The sequence below is a fragment of the Haliotis rubra genome, unplaced genomic scaffold (assembly GCF_003918875.1).
Source record: "Haliotis rubra isolate DU_JTF1 unplaced genomic scaffold, ASM391887v1 Scf90, whole genome shotgun sequence".
Taxonomy (NCBI): Eukaryota; Metazoa; Mollusca; class Gastropoda; order Lepetellida; family Haliotidae; genus Haliotis; species Haliotis rubra.
In genome coordinates this window covers 218,759-245,734 of record NW_025767635.1, presented here as the reverse complement: position 1 = coordinate 245,734, position 26,976 = coordinate 218,759, and the positions used below count along the sequence as shown (strand labels likewise).

At 43.6% G+C, this 26,976-nt stretch overlaps 1 protein-coding gene across 1 annotated transcript in view; it reads right to left on the bottom strand.

The window, feature by feature from the left end:
• Positions 1–26,976, bottom strand: part of LOC124263972 (phosphatase and actin regulator 4-like) — a 109,228-nt gene that overhangs the window by 28,182 nt on the left and 54,070 nt on the right. Inside the window, exon 5 of the mRNA XM_046698702.1 lies at positions 3,072–3,296. Within this exon, the coding sequence (XP_046554658.1) occupies positions 3,072–3,296 (225 nt within the window). The remainder of the gene's footprint in view (positions 1–3,071; positions 3,297–26,976) is intronic.

Genomic DNA, 26,976 nt, shown 5'->3' with positions numbered 1-26,976 from the left:
TCCCAATCAATCTGTGCAAACCTCAGGGCAGATATTCAGTGATTATTCACTTAAACCTCACAGCCTTGGAGCAAGGCTAGACACAGGTTGGCATTCACTAAAACCTCACAACATTCAGTACAGCCTTGGAGCAAGGCTAGATACAGGCTGGCATTCACTCCAAACCTCACAACATTCAGTACAGCCTTGGAGCAAGGCTAGATACAGGCTGGCATTCACTCAAACCTCACAACATTCAGTACAGCCTTGGAGCAAGGCTAGATACAGGCTGGCATTCACTCAAACCTCACAACATTCAGTACAGCCTTGGAGCAAGGCTACATACAGGCTGGCATTCACTCAAACCTCACAACATTCAGTACAGCCTTGGAACAAGGCTAGATACAGGCTGGCATTCACTCAAACCTCACAACATTCAGTACAGCCTTGGAACATTATCTTCTCACCTGTTGTTAAAGTACATTGGGGACATTATCTTCTCACCTGTGGTTATAGTACATTGGGGACATTATCTTCTCACCTGTGGTTATAGTTCATTGGGACATTATCTTCTCACCTGTGGTTATAGTACATTGGGGACATTATCTTCTCACCTGTGGTTATAGTACATTGGGGACATTATTTTCTCACCTGTTGTTAAAGTACATTGGGGACATTATCTTCTCACCTGTGGTTATAGTACATTGGGGACATTATCTTCTCACCTGTGGTTATAGTACATTGGGGACATTATCTTCTCACCTGTGGTTACAGTACATTGGGGACATTATTTTCTCACCTGTGGTTACAGTACATTGGGGACATTATCTTAACACCTGTGGTTATAGTACATTGGGGACATTATCTTCTCACCTGTGGTTATAGTACATTGGGGACATTATCTTCTCACCTGTGGTTATAGTACATTGGGGACATTATCTTCTCACCTGTGGTTATAGTACATTGGGGACATTATCTTCTCACCTGTGGTTATAGTAAATTGGGGACATTATTTTCTCACCTGTGGTTATAGTACATTGGGGACATTATCTTCTCACCTGTGGTTATAGTACATTGGGGACATTATCTTCTCACCTGTGGTTATAGTACATTGGGGACATTATTTTCTCACCTGTTGTTATAGTACATTGGGGACATTATTTTCTCACCTGTGGTTATAGTACATTGGGGACATTATTTTCTCACCTGTGGTTATAGTACATTGGGGACATTATCTTCTCACCTGTGCTTATAGTATATTGGGGACATTATCTTCTCACCTGTGGTTATAGTACATTGGGGACATTATCTTCTCACCTATGGTTAAAGTACATTGGGGACATTATCTTCTCACCTGTGGTTAAAGTACATTGGGGACATTATTTTCTCACCTGTGGTTATAGTACATTGGGGACATTATCTTCTCACATGTGGTTATAGTACATTGGGGACATTATCTTCTCACCTGTGGTTTATAGTACATTGGGGACATTATCTTCTCACCTGTGGTTATAGTACATTGGGGACATTATCTTCTCACCTGTGGTTATAGTACATTGGGGACATTATCTTTCTCACCTGTGGTTATAGTACATTGGGGACATTATCTTCTCACCTGTGGTTATAGTACATTGGGGACATTATTTTCTCACCTGTGGTTATAGTACATTGGGGACATTATCTTCTCACCTGTGGTTATAGTACATTGGGGACATTATCTTCTCACCTGTGGTTATAGTACATTGGGGACATTATCTTCTCAATGTGTTGTTATAGTACATTGGGGACATTATCTTCTCACCTGTGGTTATAGTACATTGGGGACATTATCTTCTCACCTGTGGTTATAGTACATTGGGGACATTATCTTCTCACCTGTGGTTTATAGTACATTGGGGACATTATCTTCTCACCTGTGGTTATAGTACATTAGGGGACATTATCTTAACACCTGTGGTTATAGTACATTGGGGACATTATTTTCTCACCTGTTGTTATAGTACATTGGGGACATTATCTTAACACCGGTGGTTATAGTACATTGGGGACATTATCTTAACACCTGTGCTTATAGTACATTGGGGACATTATCTTAACACCTGTGGTTATAGTACATTGGGGACATTATCTTAACACCTGTGGTTATAGTACATTGGGGACATTATTTTCTCACCTGTGGTTATAGTACATTGGGGACATTATCTTAACACCTGTGGTTATAGTACATTGGGGACATTATTTTTCACCTGTGGTTATAGTACATTGGGGACATTATCTTCTCACCAGTGGTTATAGTACATTGGGGACATTATTTTTCACCTGTGGTTATAGTACATTGGGGACATTATCTTCTCACCTGTGGTTATAGTACATTGGGGACATTATTTTTCACCAGTGGTTATAGTACATTGGGGACATTATCTTCTCACCTGTGCTTATAGTACATTGGGGACATTATTTTTCACCTGTGGTTATAGTACATTGGGGACATTATCTTCTCACCTGTGGTTATAGTACATTGGGGACATTATTTTTCACCTGTGGTTATAGTACATTGGGGACATTATCTTCTCACCTGTGGTTATAGTTCATTGGGGACATTATCTTCTCACCTGTGGTTATAGTACATTGGGGACATTATCTTCTCACCTGTGGTTATAATACATTGGGGACATTATTTTTCACCTGTGGTTATAGTACATTGGGGACATTATCTTCTCACCTGTGGTTATAGTACATTGGGGACATAATCTTCTCACCTGTGGTTATAGTACATTGGGGACATTATCTTCTCACCTGTGCTTATAGTACATTGGGGACATTATCTTCTCACCTGTTGTTAAAGTACATTGGGGACATTATCTTCTCGCCTGTGGTTATAGTACATTGGGGACATTATTTTAACACCTGTTGTTATAGTTCATTGGGGACATTATCTTCTCACCTGTGGTTATAGTACATTGGGGACATTATCTTCTCACCTGTGGTTATAGTACATTGGGGACATTATTTTCTCACCTGTTGTTATAGTACATTGGGGACATTATCTTCTCACCTGTGGTTATAGTACATTGGGGACATTATCTTCTCACCTGTGGGATTAATACTTGTGGGTGTTATTTCTGCCTGGGTGGTGATGGTGGTAGATGTTGATGATTCTGCTGGCTGTTTTGATGCGACAACTTCTGCAGTTAGTCTACTTATTGTGGTTGTCGTCGTAAAAGCAGGCGGTAAGTCGTCACTGATGTTGGCCAGTTTCGTCCTCTCTGCAGTTTTATCTTCAACCGTTTCCTCTTCGGCAGATTCTTTCACAGACTCTGAAACCATAAACTATTCACATAAAAATCGTGCTCAATCACTGAGATGACCTTGTCTTGGGGATTGCGGCATGTTTGGTAGAAGTTTAATGTTTCAGGTTGGTTTGATCTCTGGGAACAGTCTGATGTTTGCGATAGTTGGGAGTAGTGAAATGGCTGAAAAAATAGGATAATCGGATGGTAGGGAACAGTATAACATCTGGGACAGACAACTGTTAGCGGATAGTTAACAGTAACGGAAAAGTAGAACTGGGATAGTCAGATGTTAGGGACAGCACTGATACTGTCATCATCACCAACTACAGCTCTGATACTGTCATCATCACCAACTACAGCACTGATACTGTCATCATCACCAACTACAGCACTGATACTGTCATCATCACCCACTACAGCTCTGATACAGTCATCATCACCCACTACAGCTCTGATACTGTCATCATCACCCACTACAGCTCTGATACTGACATCATCACTTACTACAGCCCTGATACTGCCATTATCACCCACTACAGCCCTGATACTGTCATCATCACCCACTACAGCCCTGATACTGTCATCATCAGTCACTACAGCCCTGATACTGTCATCATCACTCACTACAGCCCTGATACTGTCATCATCACCCACTACAGCCCTGATACTGTCATCATCAGTCACTACAGCCCTGATACTGTCATCATCACTCACTACAGCCCTGATACTGTCATCATCACCCACTACAGCCCAAATATTGTCATCATCAGTCACTACAGCCCTGATACTGTCATCATCACCCACTACAGCTCTGATACTGTCATCATCACTTACTACAGCCCTGATACTGTCATCATCACCCACTACAGCCCTGATACTGTCATCATCAGTCACTACAGCCCTGAAACTGTCATCATCACTCACTACAACCCTGATACTGTCATCATCACTCACTACAGCCCAAATATTGTCATCATCAGTCACTACAGCCCTGATACTGTCATCATCACCCACTACAGCCCAAATATTGTCATCATCAGTCACTACAGCCCTGAAACTGTCATCATCACTCACTACAACCCTGATACTGTCATCATCACTCACTACAGCCCTGATACTGTCATCATCAGTCACTACAGCCCTGATACTGTCATCACTCACTACAGCCCTGATACTGTCATCATCAGTCACTACAGCCCTGATACTGTCATCATCACTCACTACGACCCTGATACTGTCATCACTCACTACGACCCTGATACTGTCATCATCACTCACTACGACCCTGATACTGTCATCACTCACTACGACCCTGATACTGTCATCATCACTCACTACGACCCTGATACTGTCATCACTTACTACAGCCCTGATACTGCCATTATCACCCACTACAGCCCTGATACTGTCATCATCACCCACTACAGCCCTGATACTGTCATCATCAGTCACTACAGCCCTGATACTGTCATCATCACTCACTACAGCCCTGATACTGTCATCATCACCCACTACAGCCCTGATACTGTCATCATCAGTCACTACAGCCCTGATACTGTCATCATCAGTCACTACAGCCCTGATACTGTCATCATCACCCACTACAGCCCAAATATTGTCATCATCAGTCACCACAGCCCCGGATACTGTCATCATCACCCACTACAGCCCTGATACTGTCATCATCAGTCACTACAGCCCTGATACTGTCATCATCACCCACTACAGCCCTGATACTGTCATCATCACCCACTACAGCTCTGATACTGTCATCATCACTTACTACAGCCCTGATACTGTCATTATCATCACCCACTACAGCCCTGATACTGTCATCATCACCCACTACAGCCCCTGATACCGTCATCATCAGTCACTACAGCCCTGATACTGCTCATCATCACCCACTACACCCAAATATTAAGTCATCATCGTCACTACAGCCCTGAAACTGTCATCATCATCACTACAGCCCCTGAAACTGTCATCATCACTCACTACAGCCCTGATACTCGTCATCATCAGTCACTACAGCCCTGATACTGTCATCGCCTCACTACAGCCCTGATACTGTCATCATCACTCACTCACGCACCCTGATACTGTCATCACCACTACCTAATGCACTCTGATAATGTCATCACTCACTACAGCCCTGATACTCGTCGCCACTCACTACAGCCCTGATACTGTCACTCACCACAGCAGCCTTGATACTGTCAATATCACTCACATAGGCTACATCAACTATAAATGCCATCAGGGTGCGTGTTGTCTCACTGAAAGACCAACCCTGACACCATGCTCCCCATATACGTATCCTCCATCCCCACAGGTTGACATGTTCAAAGTCATATGTGATATCCAACAGTTTCAATCACCAGTATTAAATATTCCTCCATCCCAGACAACAGTTTTATCCCCACAGAAGTACTGTACATTTGACAGCTCTCTACGCTCCCATAACACCTCAAGGACTCAGCATGTTTAGAAATGCGACTCAACATACCTGTAAATGGTAGGATGCAAGAGTTGTGTACACTGCCTGGAATCTGAGGCTGTGAGGGAAGCCTCCAGTAAACATGTGTAAAGCTATATATAGCCCACACTGCAGGGCACAGACAGCAGGATTACTCCACACCCTACAACCACAATTCTCCAGCACCAAACCCTTCCTTCTCCAAAGGCCATGATGAAGTAATTATATCATATTTCATGTCTGACTGTTTGATCTCTTAGCTTGATCTCTTACCTATTTCATAACCTCATCCTTACTTCATTACTCATCTGTCTCACTCCATAACCCCATCACTGTCTCACTCCATAACCCCATCACTGTCTCACTCCATAACCCCTTTCTGTCTCACTCCAAAACCCCTTTCTGTCTCACTCCATAACCCAATCACTGTCTCACTCCATAACCCCTTTCTGTCTCACACTATAACCTCATCACTGTCTCACTCCATAACCTATCACTGTCTCTACCTCCATAACCCCTATCACTGTCTCTCTCACCATAACCCTATCACTGTTCTCACCTCATAACCCCATCACTGTCTCTACCTCCATAACCCTATCACTGTCTCTACCTATCAACATCATCACTGTCTCACTCTATAACCCCTATCACTGTCTCACTCCATAACCTCTCATCACTATCACTGTCTCACCCACTTAACATCATCACTGTCTCTACCTATAACCCAATCACTGTCTCTACCTTCCATAACCTCATCACTATCACTGTCTCACCCATAACATCATCACTGTCTCACTCCATAACCCAATCACTGTCTCACTCCATAACCCGATCACTGTCTCACTCCATAACCTCATCACTGTCTCACTCCATAACCTCATCACTGTCTCACTCCATAACCTCATCACTCTCACTGTCTCACCCATAACATCATCACTGTCTCACTCCATAACCCCATCACTGTCTCACTCCATAACCCCTTTCTGTCTCACTCCAAAACCCCTTTCTGTCTCACTCCATAACCCCATCACTGTCTCACTCCATAACCCCATCACTGTCTCACTCCATAACCTCATCACTGTCTCACTCCATAACCCCATCACTGTCTCACTCCATAACCTCATCACTATCACTGTCTCACCCATAACATCATCAGTCTCACTCCATAACCCCATCACTGTCTCACTCCATAACCTCATCACTGTCTCACTCCATAACCTCATCACTGTCTCACTCTATAACCCCATCACTGTCTCACTCCATAACCCCTTTCTGTCTCACTCCAAAACCCCTTTCTGTCTCACTCCATAACCCAATCACTGTCTCCCACTCCATAACCCCTTTTTGTCTCACACCATAACCTCATCACTGTCTCACTCCATAACCCCATCACTGTCTCACTCCATAACCCCATCACTGTCTCACTCCATAACCCCATCACTGTCTCACTCCATAACCTCATCACTGTCTCACTCCATAACCCCATCACTGTCTCACTCCATAACCTCATCACTATCACTGTCTCACCCATAACATCATCACTGTCTCACTCCATAACCTAATCACTGTCTCACTCCATAACCTCATCACTGTCTCACTCCATAACCTCATCACTATCACTGTCTCACCCATAACATCATCACTGTCTCACTCTATAACCCCATCACTGTCTCACTCCATAACCCCATCACTGTCTCACTCCATAACCCCATCACTGTCTCTATCACCCCATAACCCCACCCACTGTCTCACTCCATAACCCCATCATCTTTATATATACCCCCCACACACACACACACAAACTCTCTATATAACCCCTCTCTGCCTCTCTATATAAACACACACACCCCCACCACCTCTATATAACCCCTCTCTGCCTTTCTAAAACCCTCTCTGCCTCTCTATATAACCCCCTCTCTCTGACTCTCTATCTAACCACATCACCACCCCCCCTCACCTCTCTATAACCCCTCTCTGCTCTCTAATCCACACATATAAACACCACCACACACACACACACACACACACACACCGCTATACCTCTATAACCCTCTCTGCACACACACATATAACACACACACACACACACACTCTCTCTATATAACCCCCTCTGCCTCTATATAACCACCACCACCCCTCACCTCTCTATATAACCCCCTCTCTGCCTCTCTATATAATCCACACACACACAGACACACACACCTCTCTATATAACCCCTCTCTGCCTCTCTATATAAACACCCCACCCCCAGCACCTCTATATAACCCCTCTCTGCCTCTCCATATAACCACTACCACCCCCTCACCTCTATATATAACCCCTCTCTGCCTCTCTATATAATCCACACACACACACTATATAACCCCCTCTCTCCTCTCTATATAAACACCCCACCCTCTGCCTCTCTCTATATAACACCCCACACACACACACCTCTCTATATAACCCCTCTCTGCCTCTCTTTATAAACACCCCACCCCTCAAGACCTCTATATAACCCCCTCTGTGCCTCTCTATATACCCACACACACACACACACACACATCTCTCTATATAACTCCCTCTCTGCCTCTCTATATAAACACACACACCCCCTCACCTCTATATATAACCCCTCTCTCTGCCTCTCTATATAACCCACACACACACACACACAAACCTCTCTATAACCCCTCTCTGCCTCTCTATATAAACACCCCACCCCCTCAAGACCTCTCTATATAACCCCTATCTGCCTCTCTATATCACACACACACACACACACACACACACACACACACCTACCCTCTATATAATCCCTCTCTGCCTCTCTATATAACCACCACCACCCCCTCACCTCTCTATATAACCCCCTCTCTGCCTCTCTATATAATCCACACACACACACACACACACACCTCTATATAACCCCCTCTCTGCACCATAACACCTTTTCTCAATAATATCTGTTAAATGCAACTATATGTTATGAGGTGTCTGTACATGCAGTATGGTTGGAGGTGTGAGATAGCCACACATGACCTCGACATGTGGCTGTTGATAGGAAGGGGTGGGATGGAGTGAGTATACATTCTCCCACCACATCACAGTCAGGTGAGATCAGTTTGTACCTATCAAACAAACCCTCTAGCCTGAACAATCCCTGCACCTTCCTTTCATTAACTGGGTAAACAAGGATACACCTTGTTACAGTCCATGATGCAGTGCACATATAACATGGTATTACAAGAAGACACCTTGTTACAGTCCATGATGCAGTGCACATATAACAAGGTATTACAAGAAGACACCTTTATCAATGAAAGTGTTATAACTGTAACAAGTGATATGATACTGGGGCGGAAACAGAGACAGACAGAGGAGGCTACACAGGTAGACTGCTGCACAATGTCATACAGGTACAAGGCTACACAGGTAGACTGCTGCACAATGTCAAACAGGTGAAACAGAGACAGACAGAGGAGGCTACACAGGTAGACTGCTGCACAATGTCAAACAGGTGAAACAGAGACAGACAGAGGAGGCTACACAGGTAGACTGCTGCACAATGTCAAACAGGTGAAACAGAGACAGACAGAGGAGGCTACACAGGTAGACTGCTGCACAATGTCAAACAGGTACGAGGCTACACAGGTAGACTGCTGCACAATGTCATACAGGTGAAACAGAGACAGACAGAGGAGGCTACACAGGTAGACTGCTGCACAATGTCAAACAAGGTGAAACAGAGACAGACAGAGGAGGCTACACAGGTAGACTGCTGCACAATGTCAACACAGGTGAAACAGAGACAGACAGAGGAGGCTACACAGGTAGACTGCTGCACAATGTCATACAGGTACAAGGCTACACAGGTAGACTGCTGCACAATGTCAAACAGGTGAAACAGAGACAGACAGAGGAGGCTACACAGGTAGACTGCTGCACAATGTCAAACAGGTGAAACAGAGACAGACAGAGGAGGCTACACAGGTAGACTGCTGCACAATGTCAAACAGGTGAAACAGAGACAGACAGAGGAGGCTACACAGGTAGACTGCTGCACAATGTCATACAGGTACAAGGCTACACAGGTAGACTGCTGCACAATGTCAAACAGGTGAAACAGAGACAGACAGAGGAGGCTACACAGGTAGACTGCTGCACAATGTCAAACAGGTGAAACAGAGACAGACAGAGGAGGCTACACAGGTAGACTGCTGCACAATGTCATACAGGTACAAGGCTACACAGGTAGACTGCTGCACAATGTCAAACAGGTGAAACAGAGACAGACAGAGGAGGCTACACAGGTAGACTGCTGCACAATGTCATACAGGTACGAGGCTACACAGGTAGACTGCTGCAAAATGTCATACAGGTGAAACAGAGACAGACAGAGGAGGCTACACAGGTAGACTGCTGCACAATGTCATACAGGTACAAGGCTACACAGGTAGACTGCTGCACAATGTCATACAGGTACGAGGCTACACAGGTAGACTGCTGCACAATGTCAAACAGGTGAAACAGAGACAAACAGAGGAGGCTACATAGACTGCTGCACAATGTCATACAGGTACGGGCTACACAGGTAGACTGCTGCACAATGTCATACAGGTACGAGGCTACACAGGTAGACTGCTGCACAATGTCATACAGGTACAAGGCTACATAGATAGACTGCTGCACAATGTCAAACAGGTGAAACAGAGACAGACAGGGGAGGCTACACAGGTAGACTGCTGCACAATGTCATACAGGTAATGAGGCTACACAGGTAGACTGCTGCAAAATGTCATACAGGTGAAACAGAGACAGACAGAGGAGGCTACACAGGTAGACTGCTGCACAATGTCATACAGGTACAAGGCTACACAGGTAGACTGCTGCACAATGTCATACAGGTACGAGGCTACACAGGTAGACTGCTGCACAATGTCAAACAGGTGAAACAGAGACAAACAGAGGAGGCTACATAGACTGCTGCACAATGTCATACAGGTAACGAGGGCTACACAGGTAGACTGCTGCACAATGTCATACAGGTACGAGGCTACACAGGTAGACTGCTGCGTAATGTCATACAGGTGAAACAGAGACAGACAGAGGAGGCTACACAGGTAGACTGCTGCACAATGTCATACAGGTACGAGGCTACACAGGTAGACTGCTGCACAATGTCATACAGGTACGAGGCTACACAGGTAGACTGCTGCACAATGTCATACAGGTACGAGGCTACACAGGTAGACTGCTGCACAATGTCATACAGGTACGAGGCTACACAGGTAGACTGCTGCACAATGTCATACAGGTACAAGGCTACACAGGTAAGCTGCTGCACAATGTCATACAGGTACGAGGCTACACAGGTAGACTGCTGCACAATGTCATACAGGTACGAGGCTACACAGGTAGACTTCTGCACCACAATGTCATACAGGTACGAGGCTACATAGGTAGACTGCTGCACAATGTCATACAGGTACGAGGCTACACAGGTAGACTGCTGCACAATGTCATACAGGTACGAGGCTACATAGGTAGATTGCTGCACAATGTTATACAGCTATGAGGCTACACAGGTAAACTGCTGCACAATGTCATACAGGTACGAGGCTTCATAGGTAGATTGCTGCACAATGTTATACAGGTATGAGGCTACACAGGTAAACTGCTGCACAATGTCATACAGGTACGAGGCTACACAGGCAGACTGCTGCACAATGTCATACAGGTACGAGGCTACACAGGTAGACTGCTGCACAATGTCAAACAGGTGAAACAGAGACAAACAGAGGAGGCTACATAGACTGCTGCACAATGTCATACAGGTACGGGGCTACACAGGTAGACTGCTGCACAATGTCATACAGGTACGAGGCTACACAGGTAGACTGCTGCACAATGTCATACAGGTACAAGGCTACATAGATAGACTGCTGCACAATGTCAAACAGGTGAAACAGAGACAGACAGGGGAGGCTACACAGGTAGACTGCTGCACAATGTCATACAGGTACGAGGCTACACAGGTAGACTGCTGCAAAATGTCATACAGGTGAAACAGAGACAGACAGAGGAGGCTACACAGGTAGACTGCTGCACAATGTCATACAGGTTCAAGGCTACACAGGTAGACTGCTGCACAATGTCATACAGGTACGAGGCTACACAGCTAGACTGCTGCACAATGTCAAACAGGTGAAACAGAGACAAACAGAGGAGGCTACATAGACTGCTGCACAATGTCATACAGGTACGGGGCTACACAGGTAGACTGCTGCACAATGTCATACAGGTACGAGGCTACACAGGTAGACTGCTGCGTAATGTCATCCAGGTGAAACAGAGACAGACAGAGGAGGCTACACAGGTAGACTGCTGCACAATGTCATACAGGTACGAGGCTACACAGGTAGACTGCTGCACAATGTCATACAGGTACGAGGCTACACAGGTAGACTGCTGCACAATGTCATACAGGTACGAGGAGGCTACAGGTAGACTGCTGCACAATGTCATACAGGTACGAGGCTACACAGGTAGACTGCTGCACAATGTCATACAGGTACAAGGCTACACAGGTAGACTGCTGCACAATGTAATACAGGTACGAGGCTACACAGGTAGACTGCTGCACAATGTCATACAGGTACGAGGCTACACAGGTAGACTGCTGCACAATGTCATACAGGTACGAGGCTACATAGGTAGACTGCTGCACAATGTCATACAGGTACGAGGCTACACAGGTAGACTGCTGCACAATGTCATACAGGTACGAGGCTACACAGGTAGACTGCTGCACAATGTCATACAGGTACGAGGCTACATAGGTAGATTGCTGCACAATGTTATACAGCTATGAGGCTACACAGGTAAACTGCTGCACAATGTCATACAGGTACGAGGCTACATAGGTAGATTGCTGCACAATGTTATACAGGTATGAGGCTACACAGGTAAACTGCTGCACAATGTCATACAGGTACGAGGCTACACAGGTAGACTGCTGCACAATGTCATACAGGTACGAGGCTACACAGGTAAACTGCTGCACAATGTCATACAGGTACGAGGCTACATAGGTAGATTGCTGCACAATGTTATACAGCTATGAGGCTACACAGGTAAACTGCTGCACAATGTCATACAGGTACGAGGCTACATAGGTAGATTGCTGCACAATGTTATACAGGTATGAGGCTACACAGGTAAACTGCTGCACAATGTCATACGGGTACGAGGCTACACAGGCAGACTGCTGCACAATGTCATACAGGTACGAGGCTACACAGGTAGACTGCTGCACAATGTCATACAGGTACGAGGCTACACAGGTAGACTGCTGCACAATGTCATACAGGTACGAGGCTACACAGGTAGACTGCTGCACAATGTCATACAGGTACGAGGCTACACAGGTAGACTGCTGCACAATGTCATACAGGTACGAGGCTACACAGGTAGACTTCTGCACAATGTCATACAGGTACGAGGCTACATAGGTAGACTGCTGCACAATGTCATACAGGTACGAGGCTACACAGGTAGACTGCTGCACAATGTCATACAGGTACGAGGCTACATAGGTAGATTGCTGCACAATGTCATACAGCTATGAGGCTACACAGGTAAACTGCTGCACAATGTCATACAGGTAAGAGGCTACACAGGTAGACTGCTACACAATGTCATACAGGTACGGGGCTACACTGGTAGATTGCTGCACAATGTTATACAGGTATGAGGCTACACAGGTAAACTGCTGCACAATGTCATACGGGTACGATTGTACCCAGTTGCACACAATGATGTCTCACTTTATAACCAACTTTCGTTTTGAAATTACAACACATTCGTTGTCTCACTTCATAACTATCTGACTTCAATTTATTCGGCATACCTTATCTTTCAAGTGCACTATGGGCAACAAAAACAACTTGTGAGACAGAAGACAATTAGTTACTTCCTGCTGCTCTGTAGTGTTTGTGACAGGATTAGAAACAAACCTCTCTTAAAAAATGCAAGCTCTTCTTTGAACGACCAGGTTACAAACACAACCAGGTAACTTTGTCAGCCATTCAGGTAATAATGACAATATGAATAAGCTGTTGAAGCACACCTCACAGAGATTCATGAAAGCCTACTGAAGCCCACCTGTCGTCTCCTACCTTAAACATTCCCATCTGTATGACAACACCAGCAAACTTCCATGTCACTGTCTGAAGGCTTACCAACAGCTAGAAGTATTACCAGAGGTACTGGTGTCAACAGTGGGAAGAAAAGATGCTTTTGCTTCTCACAGTGTGAAACAAAGAGCAGGACCAAGTGGGTATCCGTGGTAACAGAAGATCATATACAGGCCAAATATGTGCCTGCATAGCATGGCACAATGCCAAAGACTCTGGCACAGCTTGCCCTCATTGAAAGTCTCCGCGTATCGTATCAAAATAAGCTGGGATGCTGGCAAAAGCAACGAAACATATAGTTCCCAAGGTCTAGAGAAAAAACAGAAACTTTTAAACAGACACAAAAACAAAAACAAATTCAAATAAACAAATAAAATCTATCTAAACTTTGACATGTCTGAAATGTAAGCCTTGAATCACATCATGTGCTTACATAAACATCATGCCTCCCCACCTGTAGGTAGTTCTGTACACCTCCCCTCCTGTAGGTAGTTCTGTACACCTCCCCTCCTGTAGGTAGTTCTGCACACCTCCCCACCTGAAGGTAGTTCTGTACACCTCCCCACCTGTAGGTAGTTCTGTACACCTCCCCACCTGTAGGTAGTTCTGTACACCTCCCCACCTGTAGGTAGTTCTGTACACCTCCCCACCTGTAGGTAGTTCTGTACACCTCCCCACCTGAAGGTAGTTCTGTACACCTCCCCACCTGTAGGTAGTTCTGTACACCTCCCCACCTGTAGGTAGTTCTGTACACCTCCCTCCTGTAGGTAGTTCTGTACACCTCCCCACCTGTAGGTAGTTCTGTACACCTCCCCACCTGTAGGTAGTTCTGTACACCTCCCTCCTGTAGGTAGTTCTGTACACCTCCCCTCCTGTAGGTAGTTCTGTACACCTCCCACCTGTAGGTAGTTCTGTACACCTCCCCACCTGTAGGTAGTTCTGTACACCTCCCACCTGTAGGTAGTTCTGTACACCTCCCACCTGTAGGTAGTTCTGTACACCTCCCCACCTGTAGGTAGTTCTGTACACCTCCCCACCTGTAGGTAGTTCTGTACACCTCCCTCCTGTAGGTAGTTCTGTACACCTCCCCTCCTGTAGGTAGTTCTGTACACCTCCCCACCTGTAGGTAGTTCTGTACACCTCCCCACCTGTAGGTAGTTCTGTACACCTCCCTCCTGTAGGTAGTTCTGTACACCTCCCCTCCTGTAGGTAGTTCTGTACACCTCCCCTCCTGTAGGTAGTTCTGTACACCTCCACCTGTAGGTAGTTCCTGTAGGTAGTTCTGTACACCTCCCTCCTGTAGGTAGTTCTGTACACCTCCCTCCTGTAGGTAGTTCCTGTACACCTCCCACCTGTAGGTAGTTCTGTACACCTCCCACCTGTAGGTAGTTCTGTACACCTCCCTCCTGTAGGTAGTTCTGTACACCTCCCCACCTGAAGGTTAGTTCTGTACACCTCCCACCTGTAGGTAGTTCTGTACACCTCCCTCACCTGTAGGTAGTTCTGTACACCCCCCACCTGTAGGTAGTTCTGTACACCTCCCCTCCTGTAGGTAGTTCTGTACACCTCCCACCTGTAGGTAGTTCTGTACACCTCCCTCCCTGTAGGTAGTTCTGTACACCTCCCTCCTGTAGGTAGTTCTGTACACCTCCCCACCTGTAGGTAGTTCTTGTACACCTCCCACCTGTAGGTAGTTCTGTACACCTCCCCTCACCTGTAGGTAGTTCTGTACACCTCCCCACCTGTAGGTAGTTCTGTACACCTCCCCACCTGTAGGTAGTTCTGTACACCTCCCACCTGTAGGTAGTTCTGTACACCTCCCCACCTGTAGGTAGTTCTGTACACCTCCCACCTGTAGGTAGTTCTGTACACCTCCCTCCTGTAGGTAGTTCTGTACACCTCCCACATGGTAGGTAGTTCTGTACACCTCCCACCTGTAGTTAGTTCTGTACACCTCCCTCCTGTAGGTGTTCTGCACACCTCCCTCCTGTAGGTAGTTCTGTACACCTCCCACCTGTAGGTTATTCTGTACACCTCCCCACCTGTAGGTAGTTCTGTACACCTCCCCACCTGTAGGTAGTTCTGCACACCTCCCCACCTGTAGGTAGTTCTGTACACCTCCCACCTGTAGGTAGTTCTGTACACCTCCCCCCTGTAGGTAGTTCTGTACACCTCCCCACCTGTAGGTAGTTCTGTACACCTCCCCACCTGTAGGTAGTTCCTGTACACCACCCCCACCCTCCCCACCTGTAGGTAGTTCTGTACACCTCCTCCTGTAGGTAGTTCTGTACACCTCCCACCTCTCCTGTAGGTAGCAGTTCTGTACACCTCCCCTCCTGTAGGTAGTTCTGCACACCTCCTATGAGGCAAGCTACTCCTGTAGGTAGTTCTGTACACCTCCCTCCTGTAGGTAGTTCTGTACACCCCTCCCTCCTGTAGTTCTGTACACCTTCCCCACCTGTAGGTAGTTCTGTACACCTCCCCACCTGTAGGTTATTCTGTACACCTCCCCACCTGTAGGTAGTTCTGTACACCTCCCACCTGTAGGTAGTTCTGTACACCTCCCTCCTGTAGGTAGTTCTGTACACCTCCACCTGTAGGTAGGTCTGCACACCTCCCCACCTGTAGGTAGTTCTGTACACCTCCCTCCTGTAGGTAGTTCTGTACACCTCCCTCCTGTAGGTAGTTCTGTACACCTCCCCTCCTGTAGGTAGTTCTGTACACCTCCCCACCTGTAGGTAGTTCTGTACACCTCCCCTCCTGTAGGTAGTTCTGTACACCTCCCACCTGTAGGTAGTTCTGTACACCTCCCCACCTCCTGTAGGTAGTTCTGTACACCTCCCCACCTGTAGGTAGTTCTGTACACCTCCCCACCTGAAGGTTATTCTGTACACCTCCCCACCTGTAGGTAGTTCTGTACACCTCCCACCTGTAGGTAGTTCTGTACACCTCCCACCTGTAGGTAGTTCTGTACACCTCCCACCTGTAGGTAGTTCTGTACACCTCCCCACCTGAAGGTTATTCTGTACACCTCCCACCTGTAGGTAGTTCTGTACACCTCCCCACCTGAAGGTTATTCTGTACACCTCCCACCTGTAGGTAGTTCTGTACACCTCCCCACCTGAAGGTTAGTTCTGTACACCTCCCACCTGTAGGTAGTTCTGTACACCTCCCCACCTGTAGGTTATTCTGTACACCTCCCACCTGTAGGTAGTTCTGTACACCTCCCCACCTGTAGGTTATTCTGTACACCTCCCCCTGCACCTGTAGGTAGTTCTGTACACCTCCCCACCTGAAGTAGGTAGTATTCTGTACACACTCCCCCACCTGTAGGTAGTTCTGTACACCTCCCCACCTGAAGGTTATTCTGTACACCTCCCACCTGTAGGTAGTTCTGTACACCTCCCCACCTGAAGGTAGTTCTGCACACCTCCCCACCTGTAGGTAGTTCTGTACACCTCCCCACCTGTAGGTTATTCTGTACACCTCCCCACCTGTAGGTAGTTCTGTACACCTCCCCACCTGTAGGTAGTTCTGTACACCTCCCCACCTGTAGGTAGTTCTGTACACCTCCCCACCTGTAGGTTATTCTGTACACCTCCCCACCTGTAGGTAGTTCTGTACATCTCCCCACCTGTAGGTAGTTCTGTACACCTCCCCACCTGTAGGTAGTTCTGTACACCTCCCCACCTGTAGGTAGTTCTGTACACCTCCCCACCTGTAGGTTATTCTGTACACCTTCCCACCTGTAGGTAGTTCTGTACACCTCCCACCTGTAGGTAGTTCTGTACACCTCCCACCTGTAGGTAGTTCTGTACACCTCCCACCTGTAGGTAGTTCTGTACACCTCCCCACCTGTAGGTAGTTCTGTACACCTCCCACCTGTAGGTAGTTCTGTACACCTCCCCACCTGTAGGTAGTTCTGTACACCTCCCCACCTGTAGGTTATTCTGTACACCTCCCCTCCTCCCACCTGTAGGTAGTTCTGTACACCTCACCTCCCCACCTGTAGGTAGTTCTGTACACCTCCCCTGTACCTCCCCACCTGTAGGTAGTTCTGTACACCTCCCCACCTGTAGGTAGTTCTGTACACCTCCCCACCTGTAGGTTGTTCTGTACACCTCCCCACCTGTAGGTAGTTCTGTACACCTCCCCACCTGTAGGTTATTCTGTAGTTCTGTACACACCTCCCACCTGTAGGTAGTTCTGTACACCTCCTCACCTGTAGGTAGTTCTGTACACCTCCCCACCTGTAGGTTATTCTGTACACCTCCCCACCTGTAGGTTATTCTGTACACCTCCCACCTGTAGGTAATTCTGTACACCTCCCCACCTGTAGGTAGTTCTGTACACCTCCCCACCTGTAGGTAGTTCTGTACACCTCCCCACCTGTAGGTAGTTCTGTACACCTCCCCACCTCCCACCTGTAGGTTATTCTGTACACCTCCCCACCTGTAGGTTATTCTGTACACCTCCCACCTGTAGGTAATTCTGTACACCTCCCCACCTGTAGGTAGTTCTGTACACCTCCCCACCTGTAGGTTGTTCTGTACACCTCCCCACCTGTAGGTTGTTCTGTACACCTCCCACCTGTAGGTAGTTCTGTACACCTCCCCACCTGTAGGTAGTTCTGTACACCATTCGGAAAACTTCGTAACACTCGGAAACCTTGATGATTGTGGCAATTAGGGTTGTAACGATGCATCAAACTATCGACGGATTGCAATTGTTGAGTCTCTGATGGCAATTAATCAATGGCAGAAATGAAAAACTATCGATGCATCCATAGCATGTGTGACTGTAGATAGTTTAGTACTTGGCACCTGTTGATAAATGTGCAGAGCAAAATACAGGAAGTACCTGAGATTCATTCACGTTGAAATATTTATGTTGCTTTGCATTTTTTTATCGTTTGGGTTGCAGACTTGCAGCTGATCTGGGTTTCACTTTTCTTGTCAGTTATCAAAAGCGACTGAAACTTGTTTTTATTTCATATAAACTATACATTCATTTGGGAAATGACTTCAAATGAGACAATTCAAGGAGAGAAAAAACTATTGCAATAGTATTGCAATAGTTGGTCGCAATAGACTATCGCTATCACAATAGTATGTTGCAGTAGACTATCGCTATCACAATAGTATGTCGCAGTAGACTATCGCTATCACAATAGTATGTTGCAATAGACTATCGCTATCACAATAGTATGTTGCAATAGACTATCGCTATCACAATAGTATGTTGCAATAGACTATCACTATCACAATAGTATGTTGCAATAGACTATCGCTATCACAATAGTATGTTGCAATAGACTATCGCTATCACAATAGTATGTTGCAATAGACTATCGCTATCACAATAGTATGTTGCAGTAGACTATCGCTATCACAATAGTATGTTGCAGTAGACTATCGCTATCACAATAGTATGTCGCAATAGACTATCGCTATCACAATAGTATGTTGCAGTAGACTATCGCTATCACAATAGTATGTTGCAATAGACTATCGCTATCACAATAGTATGTTGCAATAGACTATCGCTATCACAATAGTATGTCGCTATCACAATAGCAATAGACTATCGCTATCACAATAGTATGTTGCAATAGACTATCGCTATCACAATAGTATGTTGCAATAGACTATCGCTATCACAATAGTATGTTGCAATAGACTATCGCTATCACAATAGTATGTTGCAATAGACTATCGCTATCACAATAGTATGTTGCAATAGACTATCGCTATCACAATAGTATGTTGCAATAGACTATCGCTATCACAATAGTATGTTGCAATAGACTATCGCTATCACAATAGTATGTTGCAATAGACTATCGCTATCACAATAGTATGTTGCAATAGACTATCGCTATCACAATAGTATGTTGCAATAGACTATCGCTATCACAATAGTATGTTGCAATAGACTATCGCTATCACAATAGTATGTTGCAATAGACTATCGCTATCACAATAGTATGTTGCAATAGACTATCGCTATCACAATAGTATGTTGCAATAGACTATCGCTATCACAATAGTATGTTGCAATAGACTATCGCTATCACAATAGTATGTTGCAATAGACTATCGCTATCACAATAGTATGTTGCAATAGACTATCGCTATCACAATAGTATGTCGCAATAGACTATCGCTATCACAATAGTAATAGACTATCGCTATCACAATAGTATGTCGCACAGACTATCACTATCACAATAGTATGTTGCAATAGACTATCGCTATCACAATAGTATGTTGCAATAGACTATCGCTATCACAATAGTATGTTGCAATAGACTATCGCTATCACAATAGTATGTTGCAATAGACTATCGCTATCACAATAGTATGTCGCAATAGACTATCGCTATCACAATAGTATGTTGCAATAGACTATCACTATCACAATAGTATGTTGCAATAGACTATCGCTATCACAATAGTATGTTGCAATAGACCATCGCCATCACAATAGTATGTTGCAATAGACTATCGCCATCACAATAGTATGCCGCAATAGACTATCACTATCACAATAGTATGTTGCAATAGACTATCACTATCACAATAGTATGTATGCAATAGACCATCGCTATCACAATAGTATGTTGCAATAGACCATCGCTATCACAATAGTATGTTGCAATAGACTATCGCCATCACAATAGTATGTTGCAATAGACTATCGCTATCACAATAGTATGTTGCAATAGACTATCGCCATCACAATAGTATGTTGCAATAGACTATCGCTATCACAATAGTATGTTGCAATAGACTATCGCTATCACAATAGTATGTTGCAATAGACTATCGCTATCACAATAGTATGTTGCAATAGACTATCGCTATCACAATAGTATGTTGCAATCGACTATCGCTATCACAATAGTATGTTGCAATAGACTATCGCTATCACAATAGTATGTTGCAATAGACTATCGCTATCACAATAGTATGTTGCAATAGACTATCGCTATCACAATAGTATGTTGCAATAGACTATCGCTATCACAATAGTATGTTGCAATAGACCATCGCTATCACAATAGTATGTTGCAATAGACTATCGCTATCACAATAGTATGTTGCAATAGACTATCGCTATCACAATAGTATGTTGCAATAGACTATCGCTATCACAATAGTATGTTGCAATAGACTATCGCTATCACAATAGTATGTTGCAGCCATATCACAATAGTATAGACCATCGCCATCACAATAGTATGTTGCAATAGACTATCGCTATCACAATAGTATGTTGCAATAGACTATCGCCATCACAATAGTATGTTGCAATAGACTATCGCTATCACAATAGTATGTTGCAATAGACTATCGCTATCACAATAGTATGTTGCAATAGACTATCGCCATCACAATAGTATGTTGCAATAGACTATCGCCATCACAATAGTATGTTGCAATAGACTATCGCCATCACAATAGTATGTTGCAACAGACTATCGCCATCACAATAGTATGTTGCAATAGACTATCGCTATCACAATAGTATGTTGCAATAGACTATCGCTATCACAATAGTATGTTGCAATAGACTATCGCTATCACAATAGTATGTTAGCATGTAGACAATCGACTATCGCATCACAATAGTATGTTGCAATAGACTATCGCTATCACAATAGTATGTTGCAATAGACTATCGCTATCACAATAGTATGTTGCAATAGACCATCGCTATCACAATAGTATGTTGCAATAGACTATCGCTATCACAATAGTATGTTGCAATAGACTATCGCTATCACAATAGTATGTTGCAATAGACTATCGCCATCACAATAGTATGTTGCAATAGACTATCGCTATCACAATAGTATGTTGCAATAGACTATCGCTATCACAATAGTATGTTGCAATAGACTATCGCTATCACAATAGTATGTTGCAATAGACTATCGCTATCACAATAGTATGTTGCAATAGACTATCGCTATCACAATAGTATGTTGCACTAGACTATCGCTATCACAATAGTATGTTGCAATAGACTATCGCTATCACAATAGTATGTTGCACTAGACTATCGCTATCACAATAGTATGTTGCAATAGACTATCGCTATCACAATAGTATGTTGCAATAGACTATCGCCATCACAATAGTATGTTGCAGTAGACTATCGCCATCACAATAGTATGTTGCAATAGACTATCGCTATCACAATAGTATGTTGCAATAGACTATCGCTATCACAATAGTATGTTGCAATAGACTATCGCCATCACAATAGTATGTTGCAATAGACTATCGCTATCACAATAGTATGTTGCAATAGACTATCGCCATCACAATAGTATGTTGCAGTAGACTATCGCTATCACAATAGTATGTTGCAGTAGACTATCGCTATCACAATAGTATGTTGCAATAGACTATCGCTATCACAATAGTATGTTGCAATAGACTATCGCTATCACAATAGTATGTTGCAGTAGACTATCGCTATCACAATAGTATGTTGCAGTAGACTATCACTATCACAATAGTATGTTGCAGTAGACTATCGCTATCACAATAGTATGTTGCAATAGACTATCGCTATCACAATAGTATGTTGCAGTAGACTATCGCTATCACAATAGTATGTTGCAATAGACTATCGCTATCACAATAGTATGTTGCAGTAGACTATCGCTATCACAATAGTATGTTGCAATAGACTATCGCTATCACAATAGTATGTTGCAATAGACTATCGCTATCACAATAGTATGTTGCAATAGACTATCGCTATCACAATAGTATGTTGCAATAGACTATCGCTATCACAATAGTATGTTGCAGTAGACTATCGCTATCACAATAGTATGTTGCAATAGACTATCGCTATCACAATAGTATGTTGCAGTAGACTATCGCTATCACAATAGTATGTTGCAATAGACTATCGCTATCACAATAGTATGTTGCAGTAGACTATCGCTATCACAATAGTATGTTGCAGTAGACTATCGCTATCACAATAGTATGTTGCAATAGACTATCGCTATCACAATAGTATGTTGCAGTAGACTATCGCTATCACAATAGTATGTTGCAGTAGACTATCGCTATCACAATAGTATGTTGCAATAGACTATCACTATCACAATAGTATGTTGCAGTAGACTATCGCTATCACAATAGTATGTTGCAGTAGACTATCGCTATCACAATAGTATGTTGCAGTAGACTATCACTATCACAATAGTTGTTTCCCCCTCAATAATCACCCTTAGTGGTAATGGTGGTGGGAATGATCGTGGTGACAATTACATTTAACTGGATTGTTAAGTTCGGTTTGAAGTGTTTTGCAATGTGTTGGATCTGAACGTTATATATATATTTACTTATTATAATGACCAGTGATCTCTGATATGTCCTGACCAGGTCAAGTTGCTGTCTAAAATCTAAAATTTCTGAGAGTTGAGAAAGTAGTTCAAAGTAGTAACCACTGTGTAGATGTTAAATTGTTCTTTTCCTAGTTTGATTTGTGCCAAATATTATTTACATTTTTTATTTTGTGATGATTACAAGTTTTTATTAAAGCTTAATCAAGCATAGTGATTTTGTTGTGTTTTTGCTTTATAAATCAAGCAAAATCTTAGTTTTTTTGTTGAAAAAAACTTCTGGCAACATATTGCAAAACATATTGCAATATAAACTTTCGCATCGCAATATATTGCAATATGAAAATTCTCTGTGATACCCACCCCTAATTATGACTATGATGATGGTGGCGATTTACCAGAACAATAATGGATGGCAGTATAGAGGGATATTTGAGAAGCCTTTGAATTACTTTGTTAGTAACAGGTATATAGATAACTGCTTGAAAACATTCCTAATTATGTTGCTGGTATAATATAACACTCCCAGTACAACCACTTTGCAGAAACAGTACTCTGTGTACAACTCTCCAAGTGCAACAATTCTGTAAACAACAATTAAACAACAATCCCACAATGTAAGGCTCCATTGCCTTTAACATGAGGTCTGTGTACCTGGTCCATGCAGGTAACACAACATCAGCAGGAACTCTCCACCTTGGGAAGCAGTACCTAAGGATAACTTCCACTGCCTTTAGATGCTAGCACTAAACTCCACTGCCTTGTACATGAGGTCTAAACTCCACTGTGTACCTGGTCCATGCTAACACTAAACTCCACTGCCTTTTACATGAGGATCTGTGTACCTGTTCCATGCTAACACTAAACTCCACTGCCTTTTACATGAGGATCTGTGTACCTGTTCCATGCTAACACTAAACTCCACTGCCTTTTACATGAGGTCTGTATACCTGCTCCATGCTAACACTAAACTCCACTGCCTTTTACATGAGGATCTGTGTACCTGTTCCATGCTAACACTAAACTCCACTGCCTTTTACATGAGGTCTGTGTACCTGCTCCATGCTAACACTAAACTCCACTGCCTTTTACATGAGGATCTGTGTACCTGTTCCATGCTAACACTAAACTCCACTGTCTTTTACATGAGGATCTCATGAGGTCTGTATACCTTACATGAGGTCTGTATACCTGTTCCATGCTAACACTAAACTCCACTGTCTTTTACATGAGGTCTGTGTACCATGAGGTTCGAGTGTTCTTTGTCTTCCCCAATATCAGTGTCGACAAGGGCTAGGTCCAGGCAGAAGTCAGTATCGAGCTCTCAGAGATAGCTCCTCTAATGTAAGATTAAGAACTACCCTCAGCACCTATATTGTAGGATTTAGAACTACTCTCATCACCTATATTGTAGGATTTAGAACTACCCTCATCACCTATATTGTAGGATTTAGAACTACTCTCATCACCTATATTGTAGGAATTAGAACTACCCTCATCACCTATATTGTAGGAATTAGAACTACCCTCAGCACCTATATTGTAGGATTTAGAACTACCCTCAGCACCTATATTGTAGGAATTAGAACTACCCTCATCACCTATATTGTAGGATTTAGAGCAACCATGATAATTTTAGTATTTAAAACTACCCTATTAATTGTCGGATTTAGAAGGCAGTTGTTGTTTAAACTACTCCCATTAATTCTAGTTCTTGAGCATTTAGAAGGCAGCTGTTGTCTAGCCGCCATGTTGTTCTTGAGCAAATACTTGAGGTAATGAAATTTCTTTGTCGTATCCTAGGTTCCAACATTGCTTGTTATTGCTTGATTATCTAGTGGTACCCAGTGAATATCTAGTGTTACTGAGTGGGTGTCTAGTGGTACCAAGTGAATATCTAGTGTTATTGCTTGATTATCTAGTGGTACCCAGTGAATATCTAGTGTTACTGAGTGGGTGCCTAGTGGTACCCAGTGAATATCTTGTGTTATTGCTTGATTATCTAGTTGTACCCAGTGAATATCTTGTGTTATTGCTTGATTATCTAGTGGTACCCAGTGAATATCTAGTGTTACTGAGTGAGTGTCTAGTGGTACCCAGTGAATATCTTGTGTTATTGCTTGATTATCTAGTGGTACCCAGTGAATATCTAGTGTTACTGAGTGGGTGTCTAGTGGTACCCAGTGAATATCTTGTGTTATTGCTTGATTATCTAGTGGTACCCAGTGAATACCTAGTGTTACTGAGTGGGTGTCTAGTGGTACCCAGTGAATATCTTGTGTTATTGCTTGATTATCTAGTGGTACCCAGTGAATATCTAGTGTTACTGAGTGGGTGTCTAGTGGTACTCAGTGAATATCTTGTGTTATTGCTTGATTATCTAGTGGTACCCAGTGAATATCTAGTGTTACTGAGTGAATGCCTAGTGGTACCCAGTGAATATCTTGTGTTATTGCTTGATTATCTAGTGGTACCCAGTGAACATCTAGTGTTACTGAGTGGGTGTCTAGTGGTACCCAGTGAATATTTAGTGTTACTGGAGTAAGTGTCTAGTGAATATCTAGTGTTACTGAGTAAGTGTTATTGCTTGATAGTGGTGGTACCCAGTGAACATCTAGTGTTATTGAGTGAATATCCAGTGTTACTGAGTGAGAGTCTAGTGGTACCCAGTGAATATCTAGTGTTATGGCTTGAATATTTAGAGGTACCCAGTGAATATGTAGCATTATTGGGTGAATATCCAGTGTTGCTGAGTGAATATCTACTGTTACTGAGTGATTGTCTAGTGGTACCCAATGAATATGTAGTGTTATTGCCTGATTATCTATTGGTACCCAGTGAATATGTATTGTTATTGCTTATCTATTGGTACCCAGTGACTATCTAGTGTTATTGAGTGAATATCTAGTGCTACTGAGAGTCTAGTGGTACCCAGTGAATATCTAGTGTTACTGCTTGATTATCTAGTGGTACCCAGTGACTATCTAGTGTTATTGAGTGAATATCTAGTGCTACTGAGTGAATATCTAGTGGTACCCAGTGAGTGTCTAGTGGTACCCAGTGAATATCTAGTGTTATTGCTTGATTATCTAGTTTTACCCAGTGACTATCTAGTGTTATTGAGTGAATATCTAGTGTTACTGAGTGAATATCTAGTGTTACTGAGTGTCTATTGGTACCCAGTGACTATCTAGTGTTATTGAGTGTCTAGTGATACCCAGTGAATATCTAGTGTTATTATGCAAGCATATTTTTCCGGCTACCTGATTGGTCTAGAGGCGGTCACGTGACCGTCGACAGAAAAGCATATTGACTCCAACCCAGGTCCAACCAAAAGTCATATTGACCTGAGTTACTATGACGTCAAGCTATGACGTCATTCACGTCAAGCTATGACGTCATTCTATTGTTTACATGTCACAGTATTGTTGACATAACGTTATTGGTTTGTAGTGAAAATAAAATTACTTTTCTTGACTAAATGGACATGTTTTGGATTTTAGAAGCTTTTTTTCGGTAATTACATAATAAAACAATTATAGACTGAGTGAATTGATTCAATCAATACCTGTTTTATGGATTCCACGAAAAAGCATTATTGACCTCGACTTCGTCCTCTGTCAATACTGCTTTTCGCGGGTCCATAAAAACAGGTATTGACCTCATCACCAGTC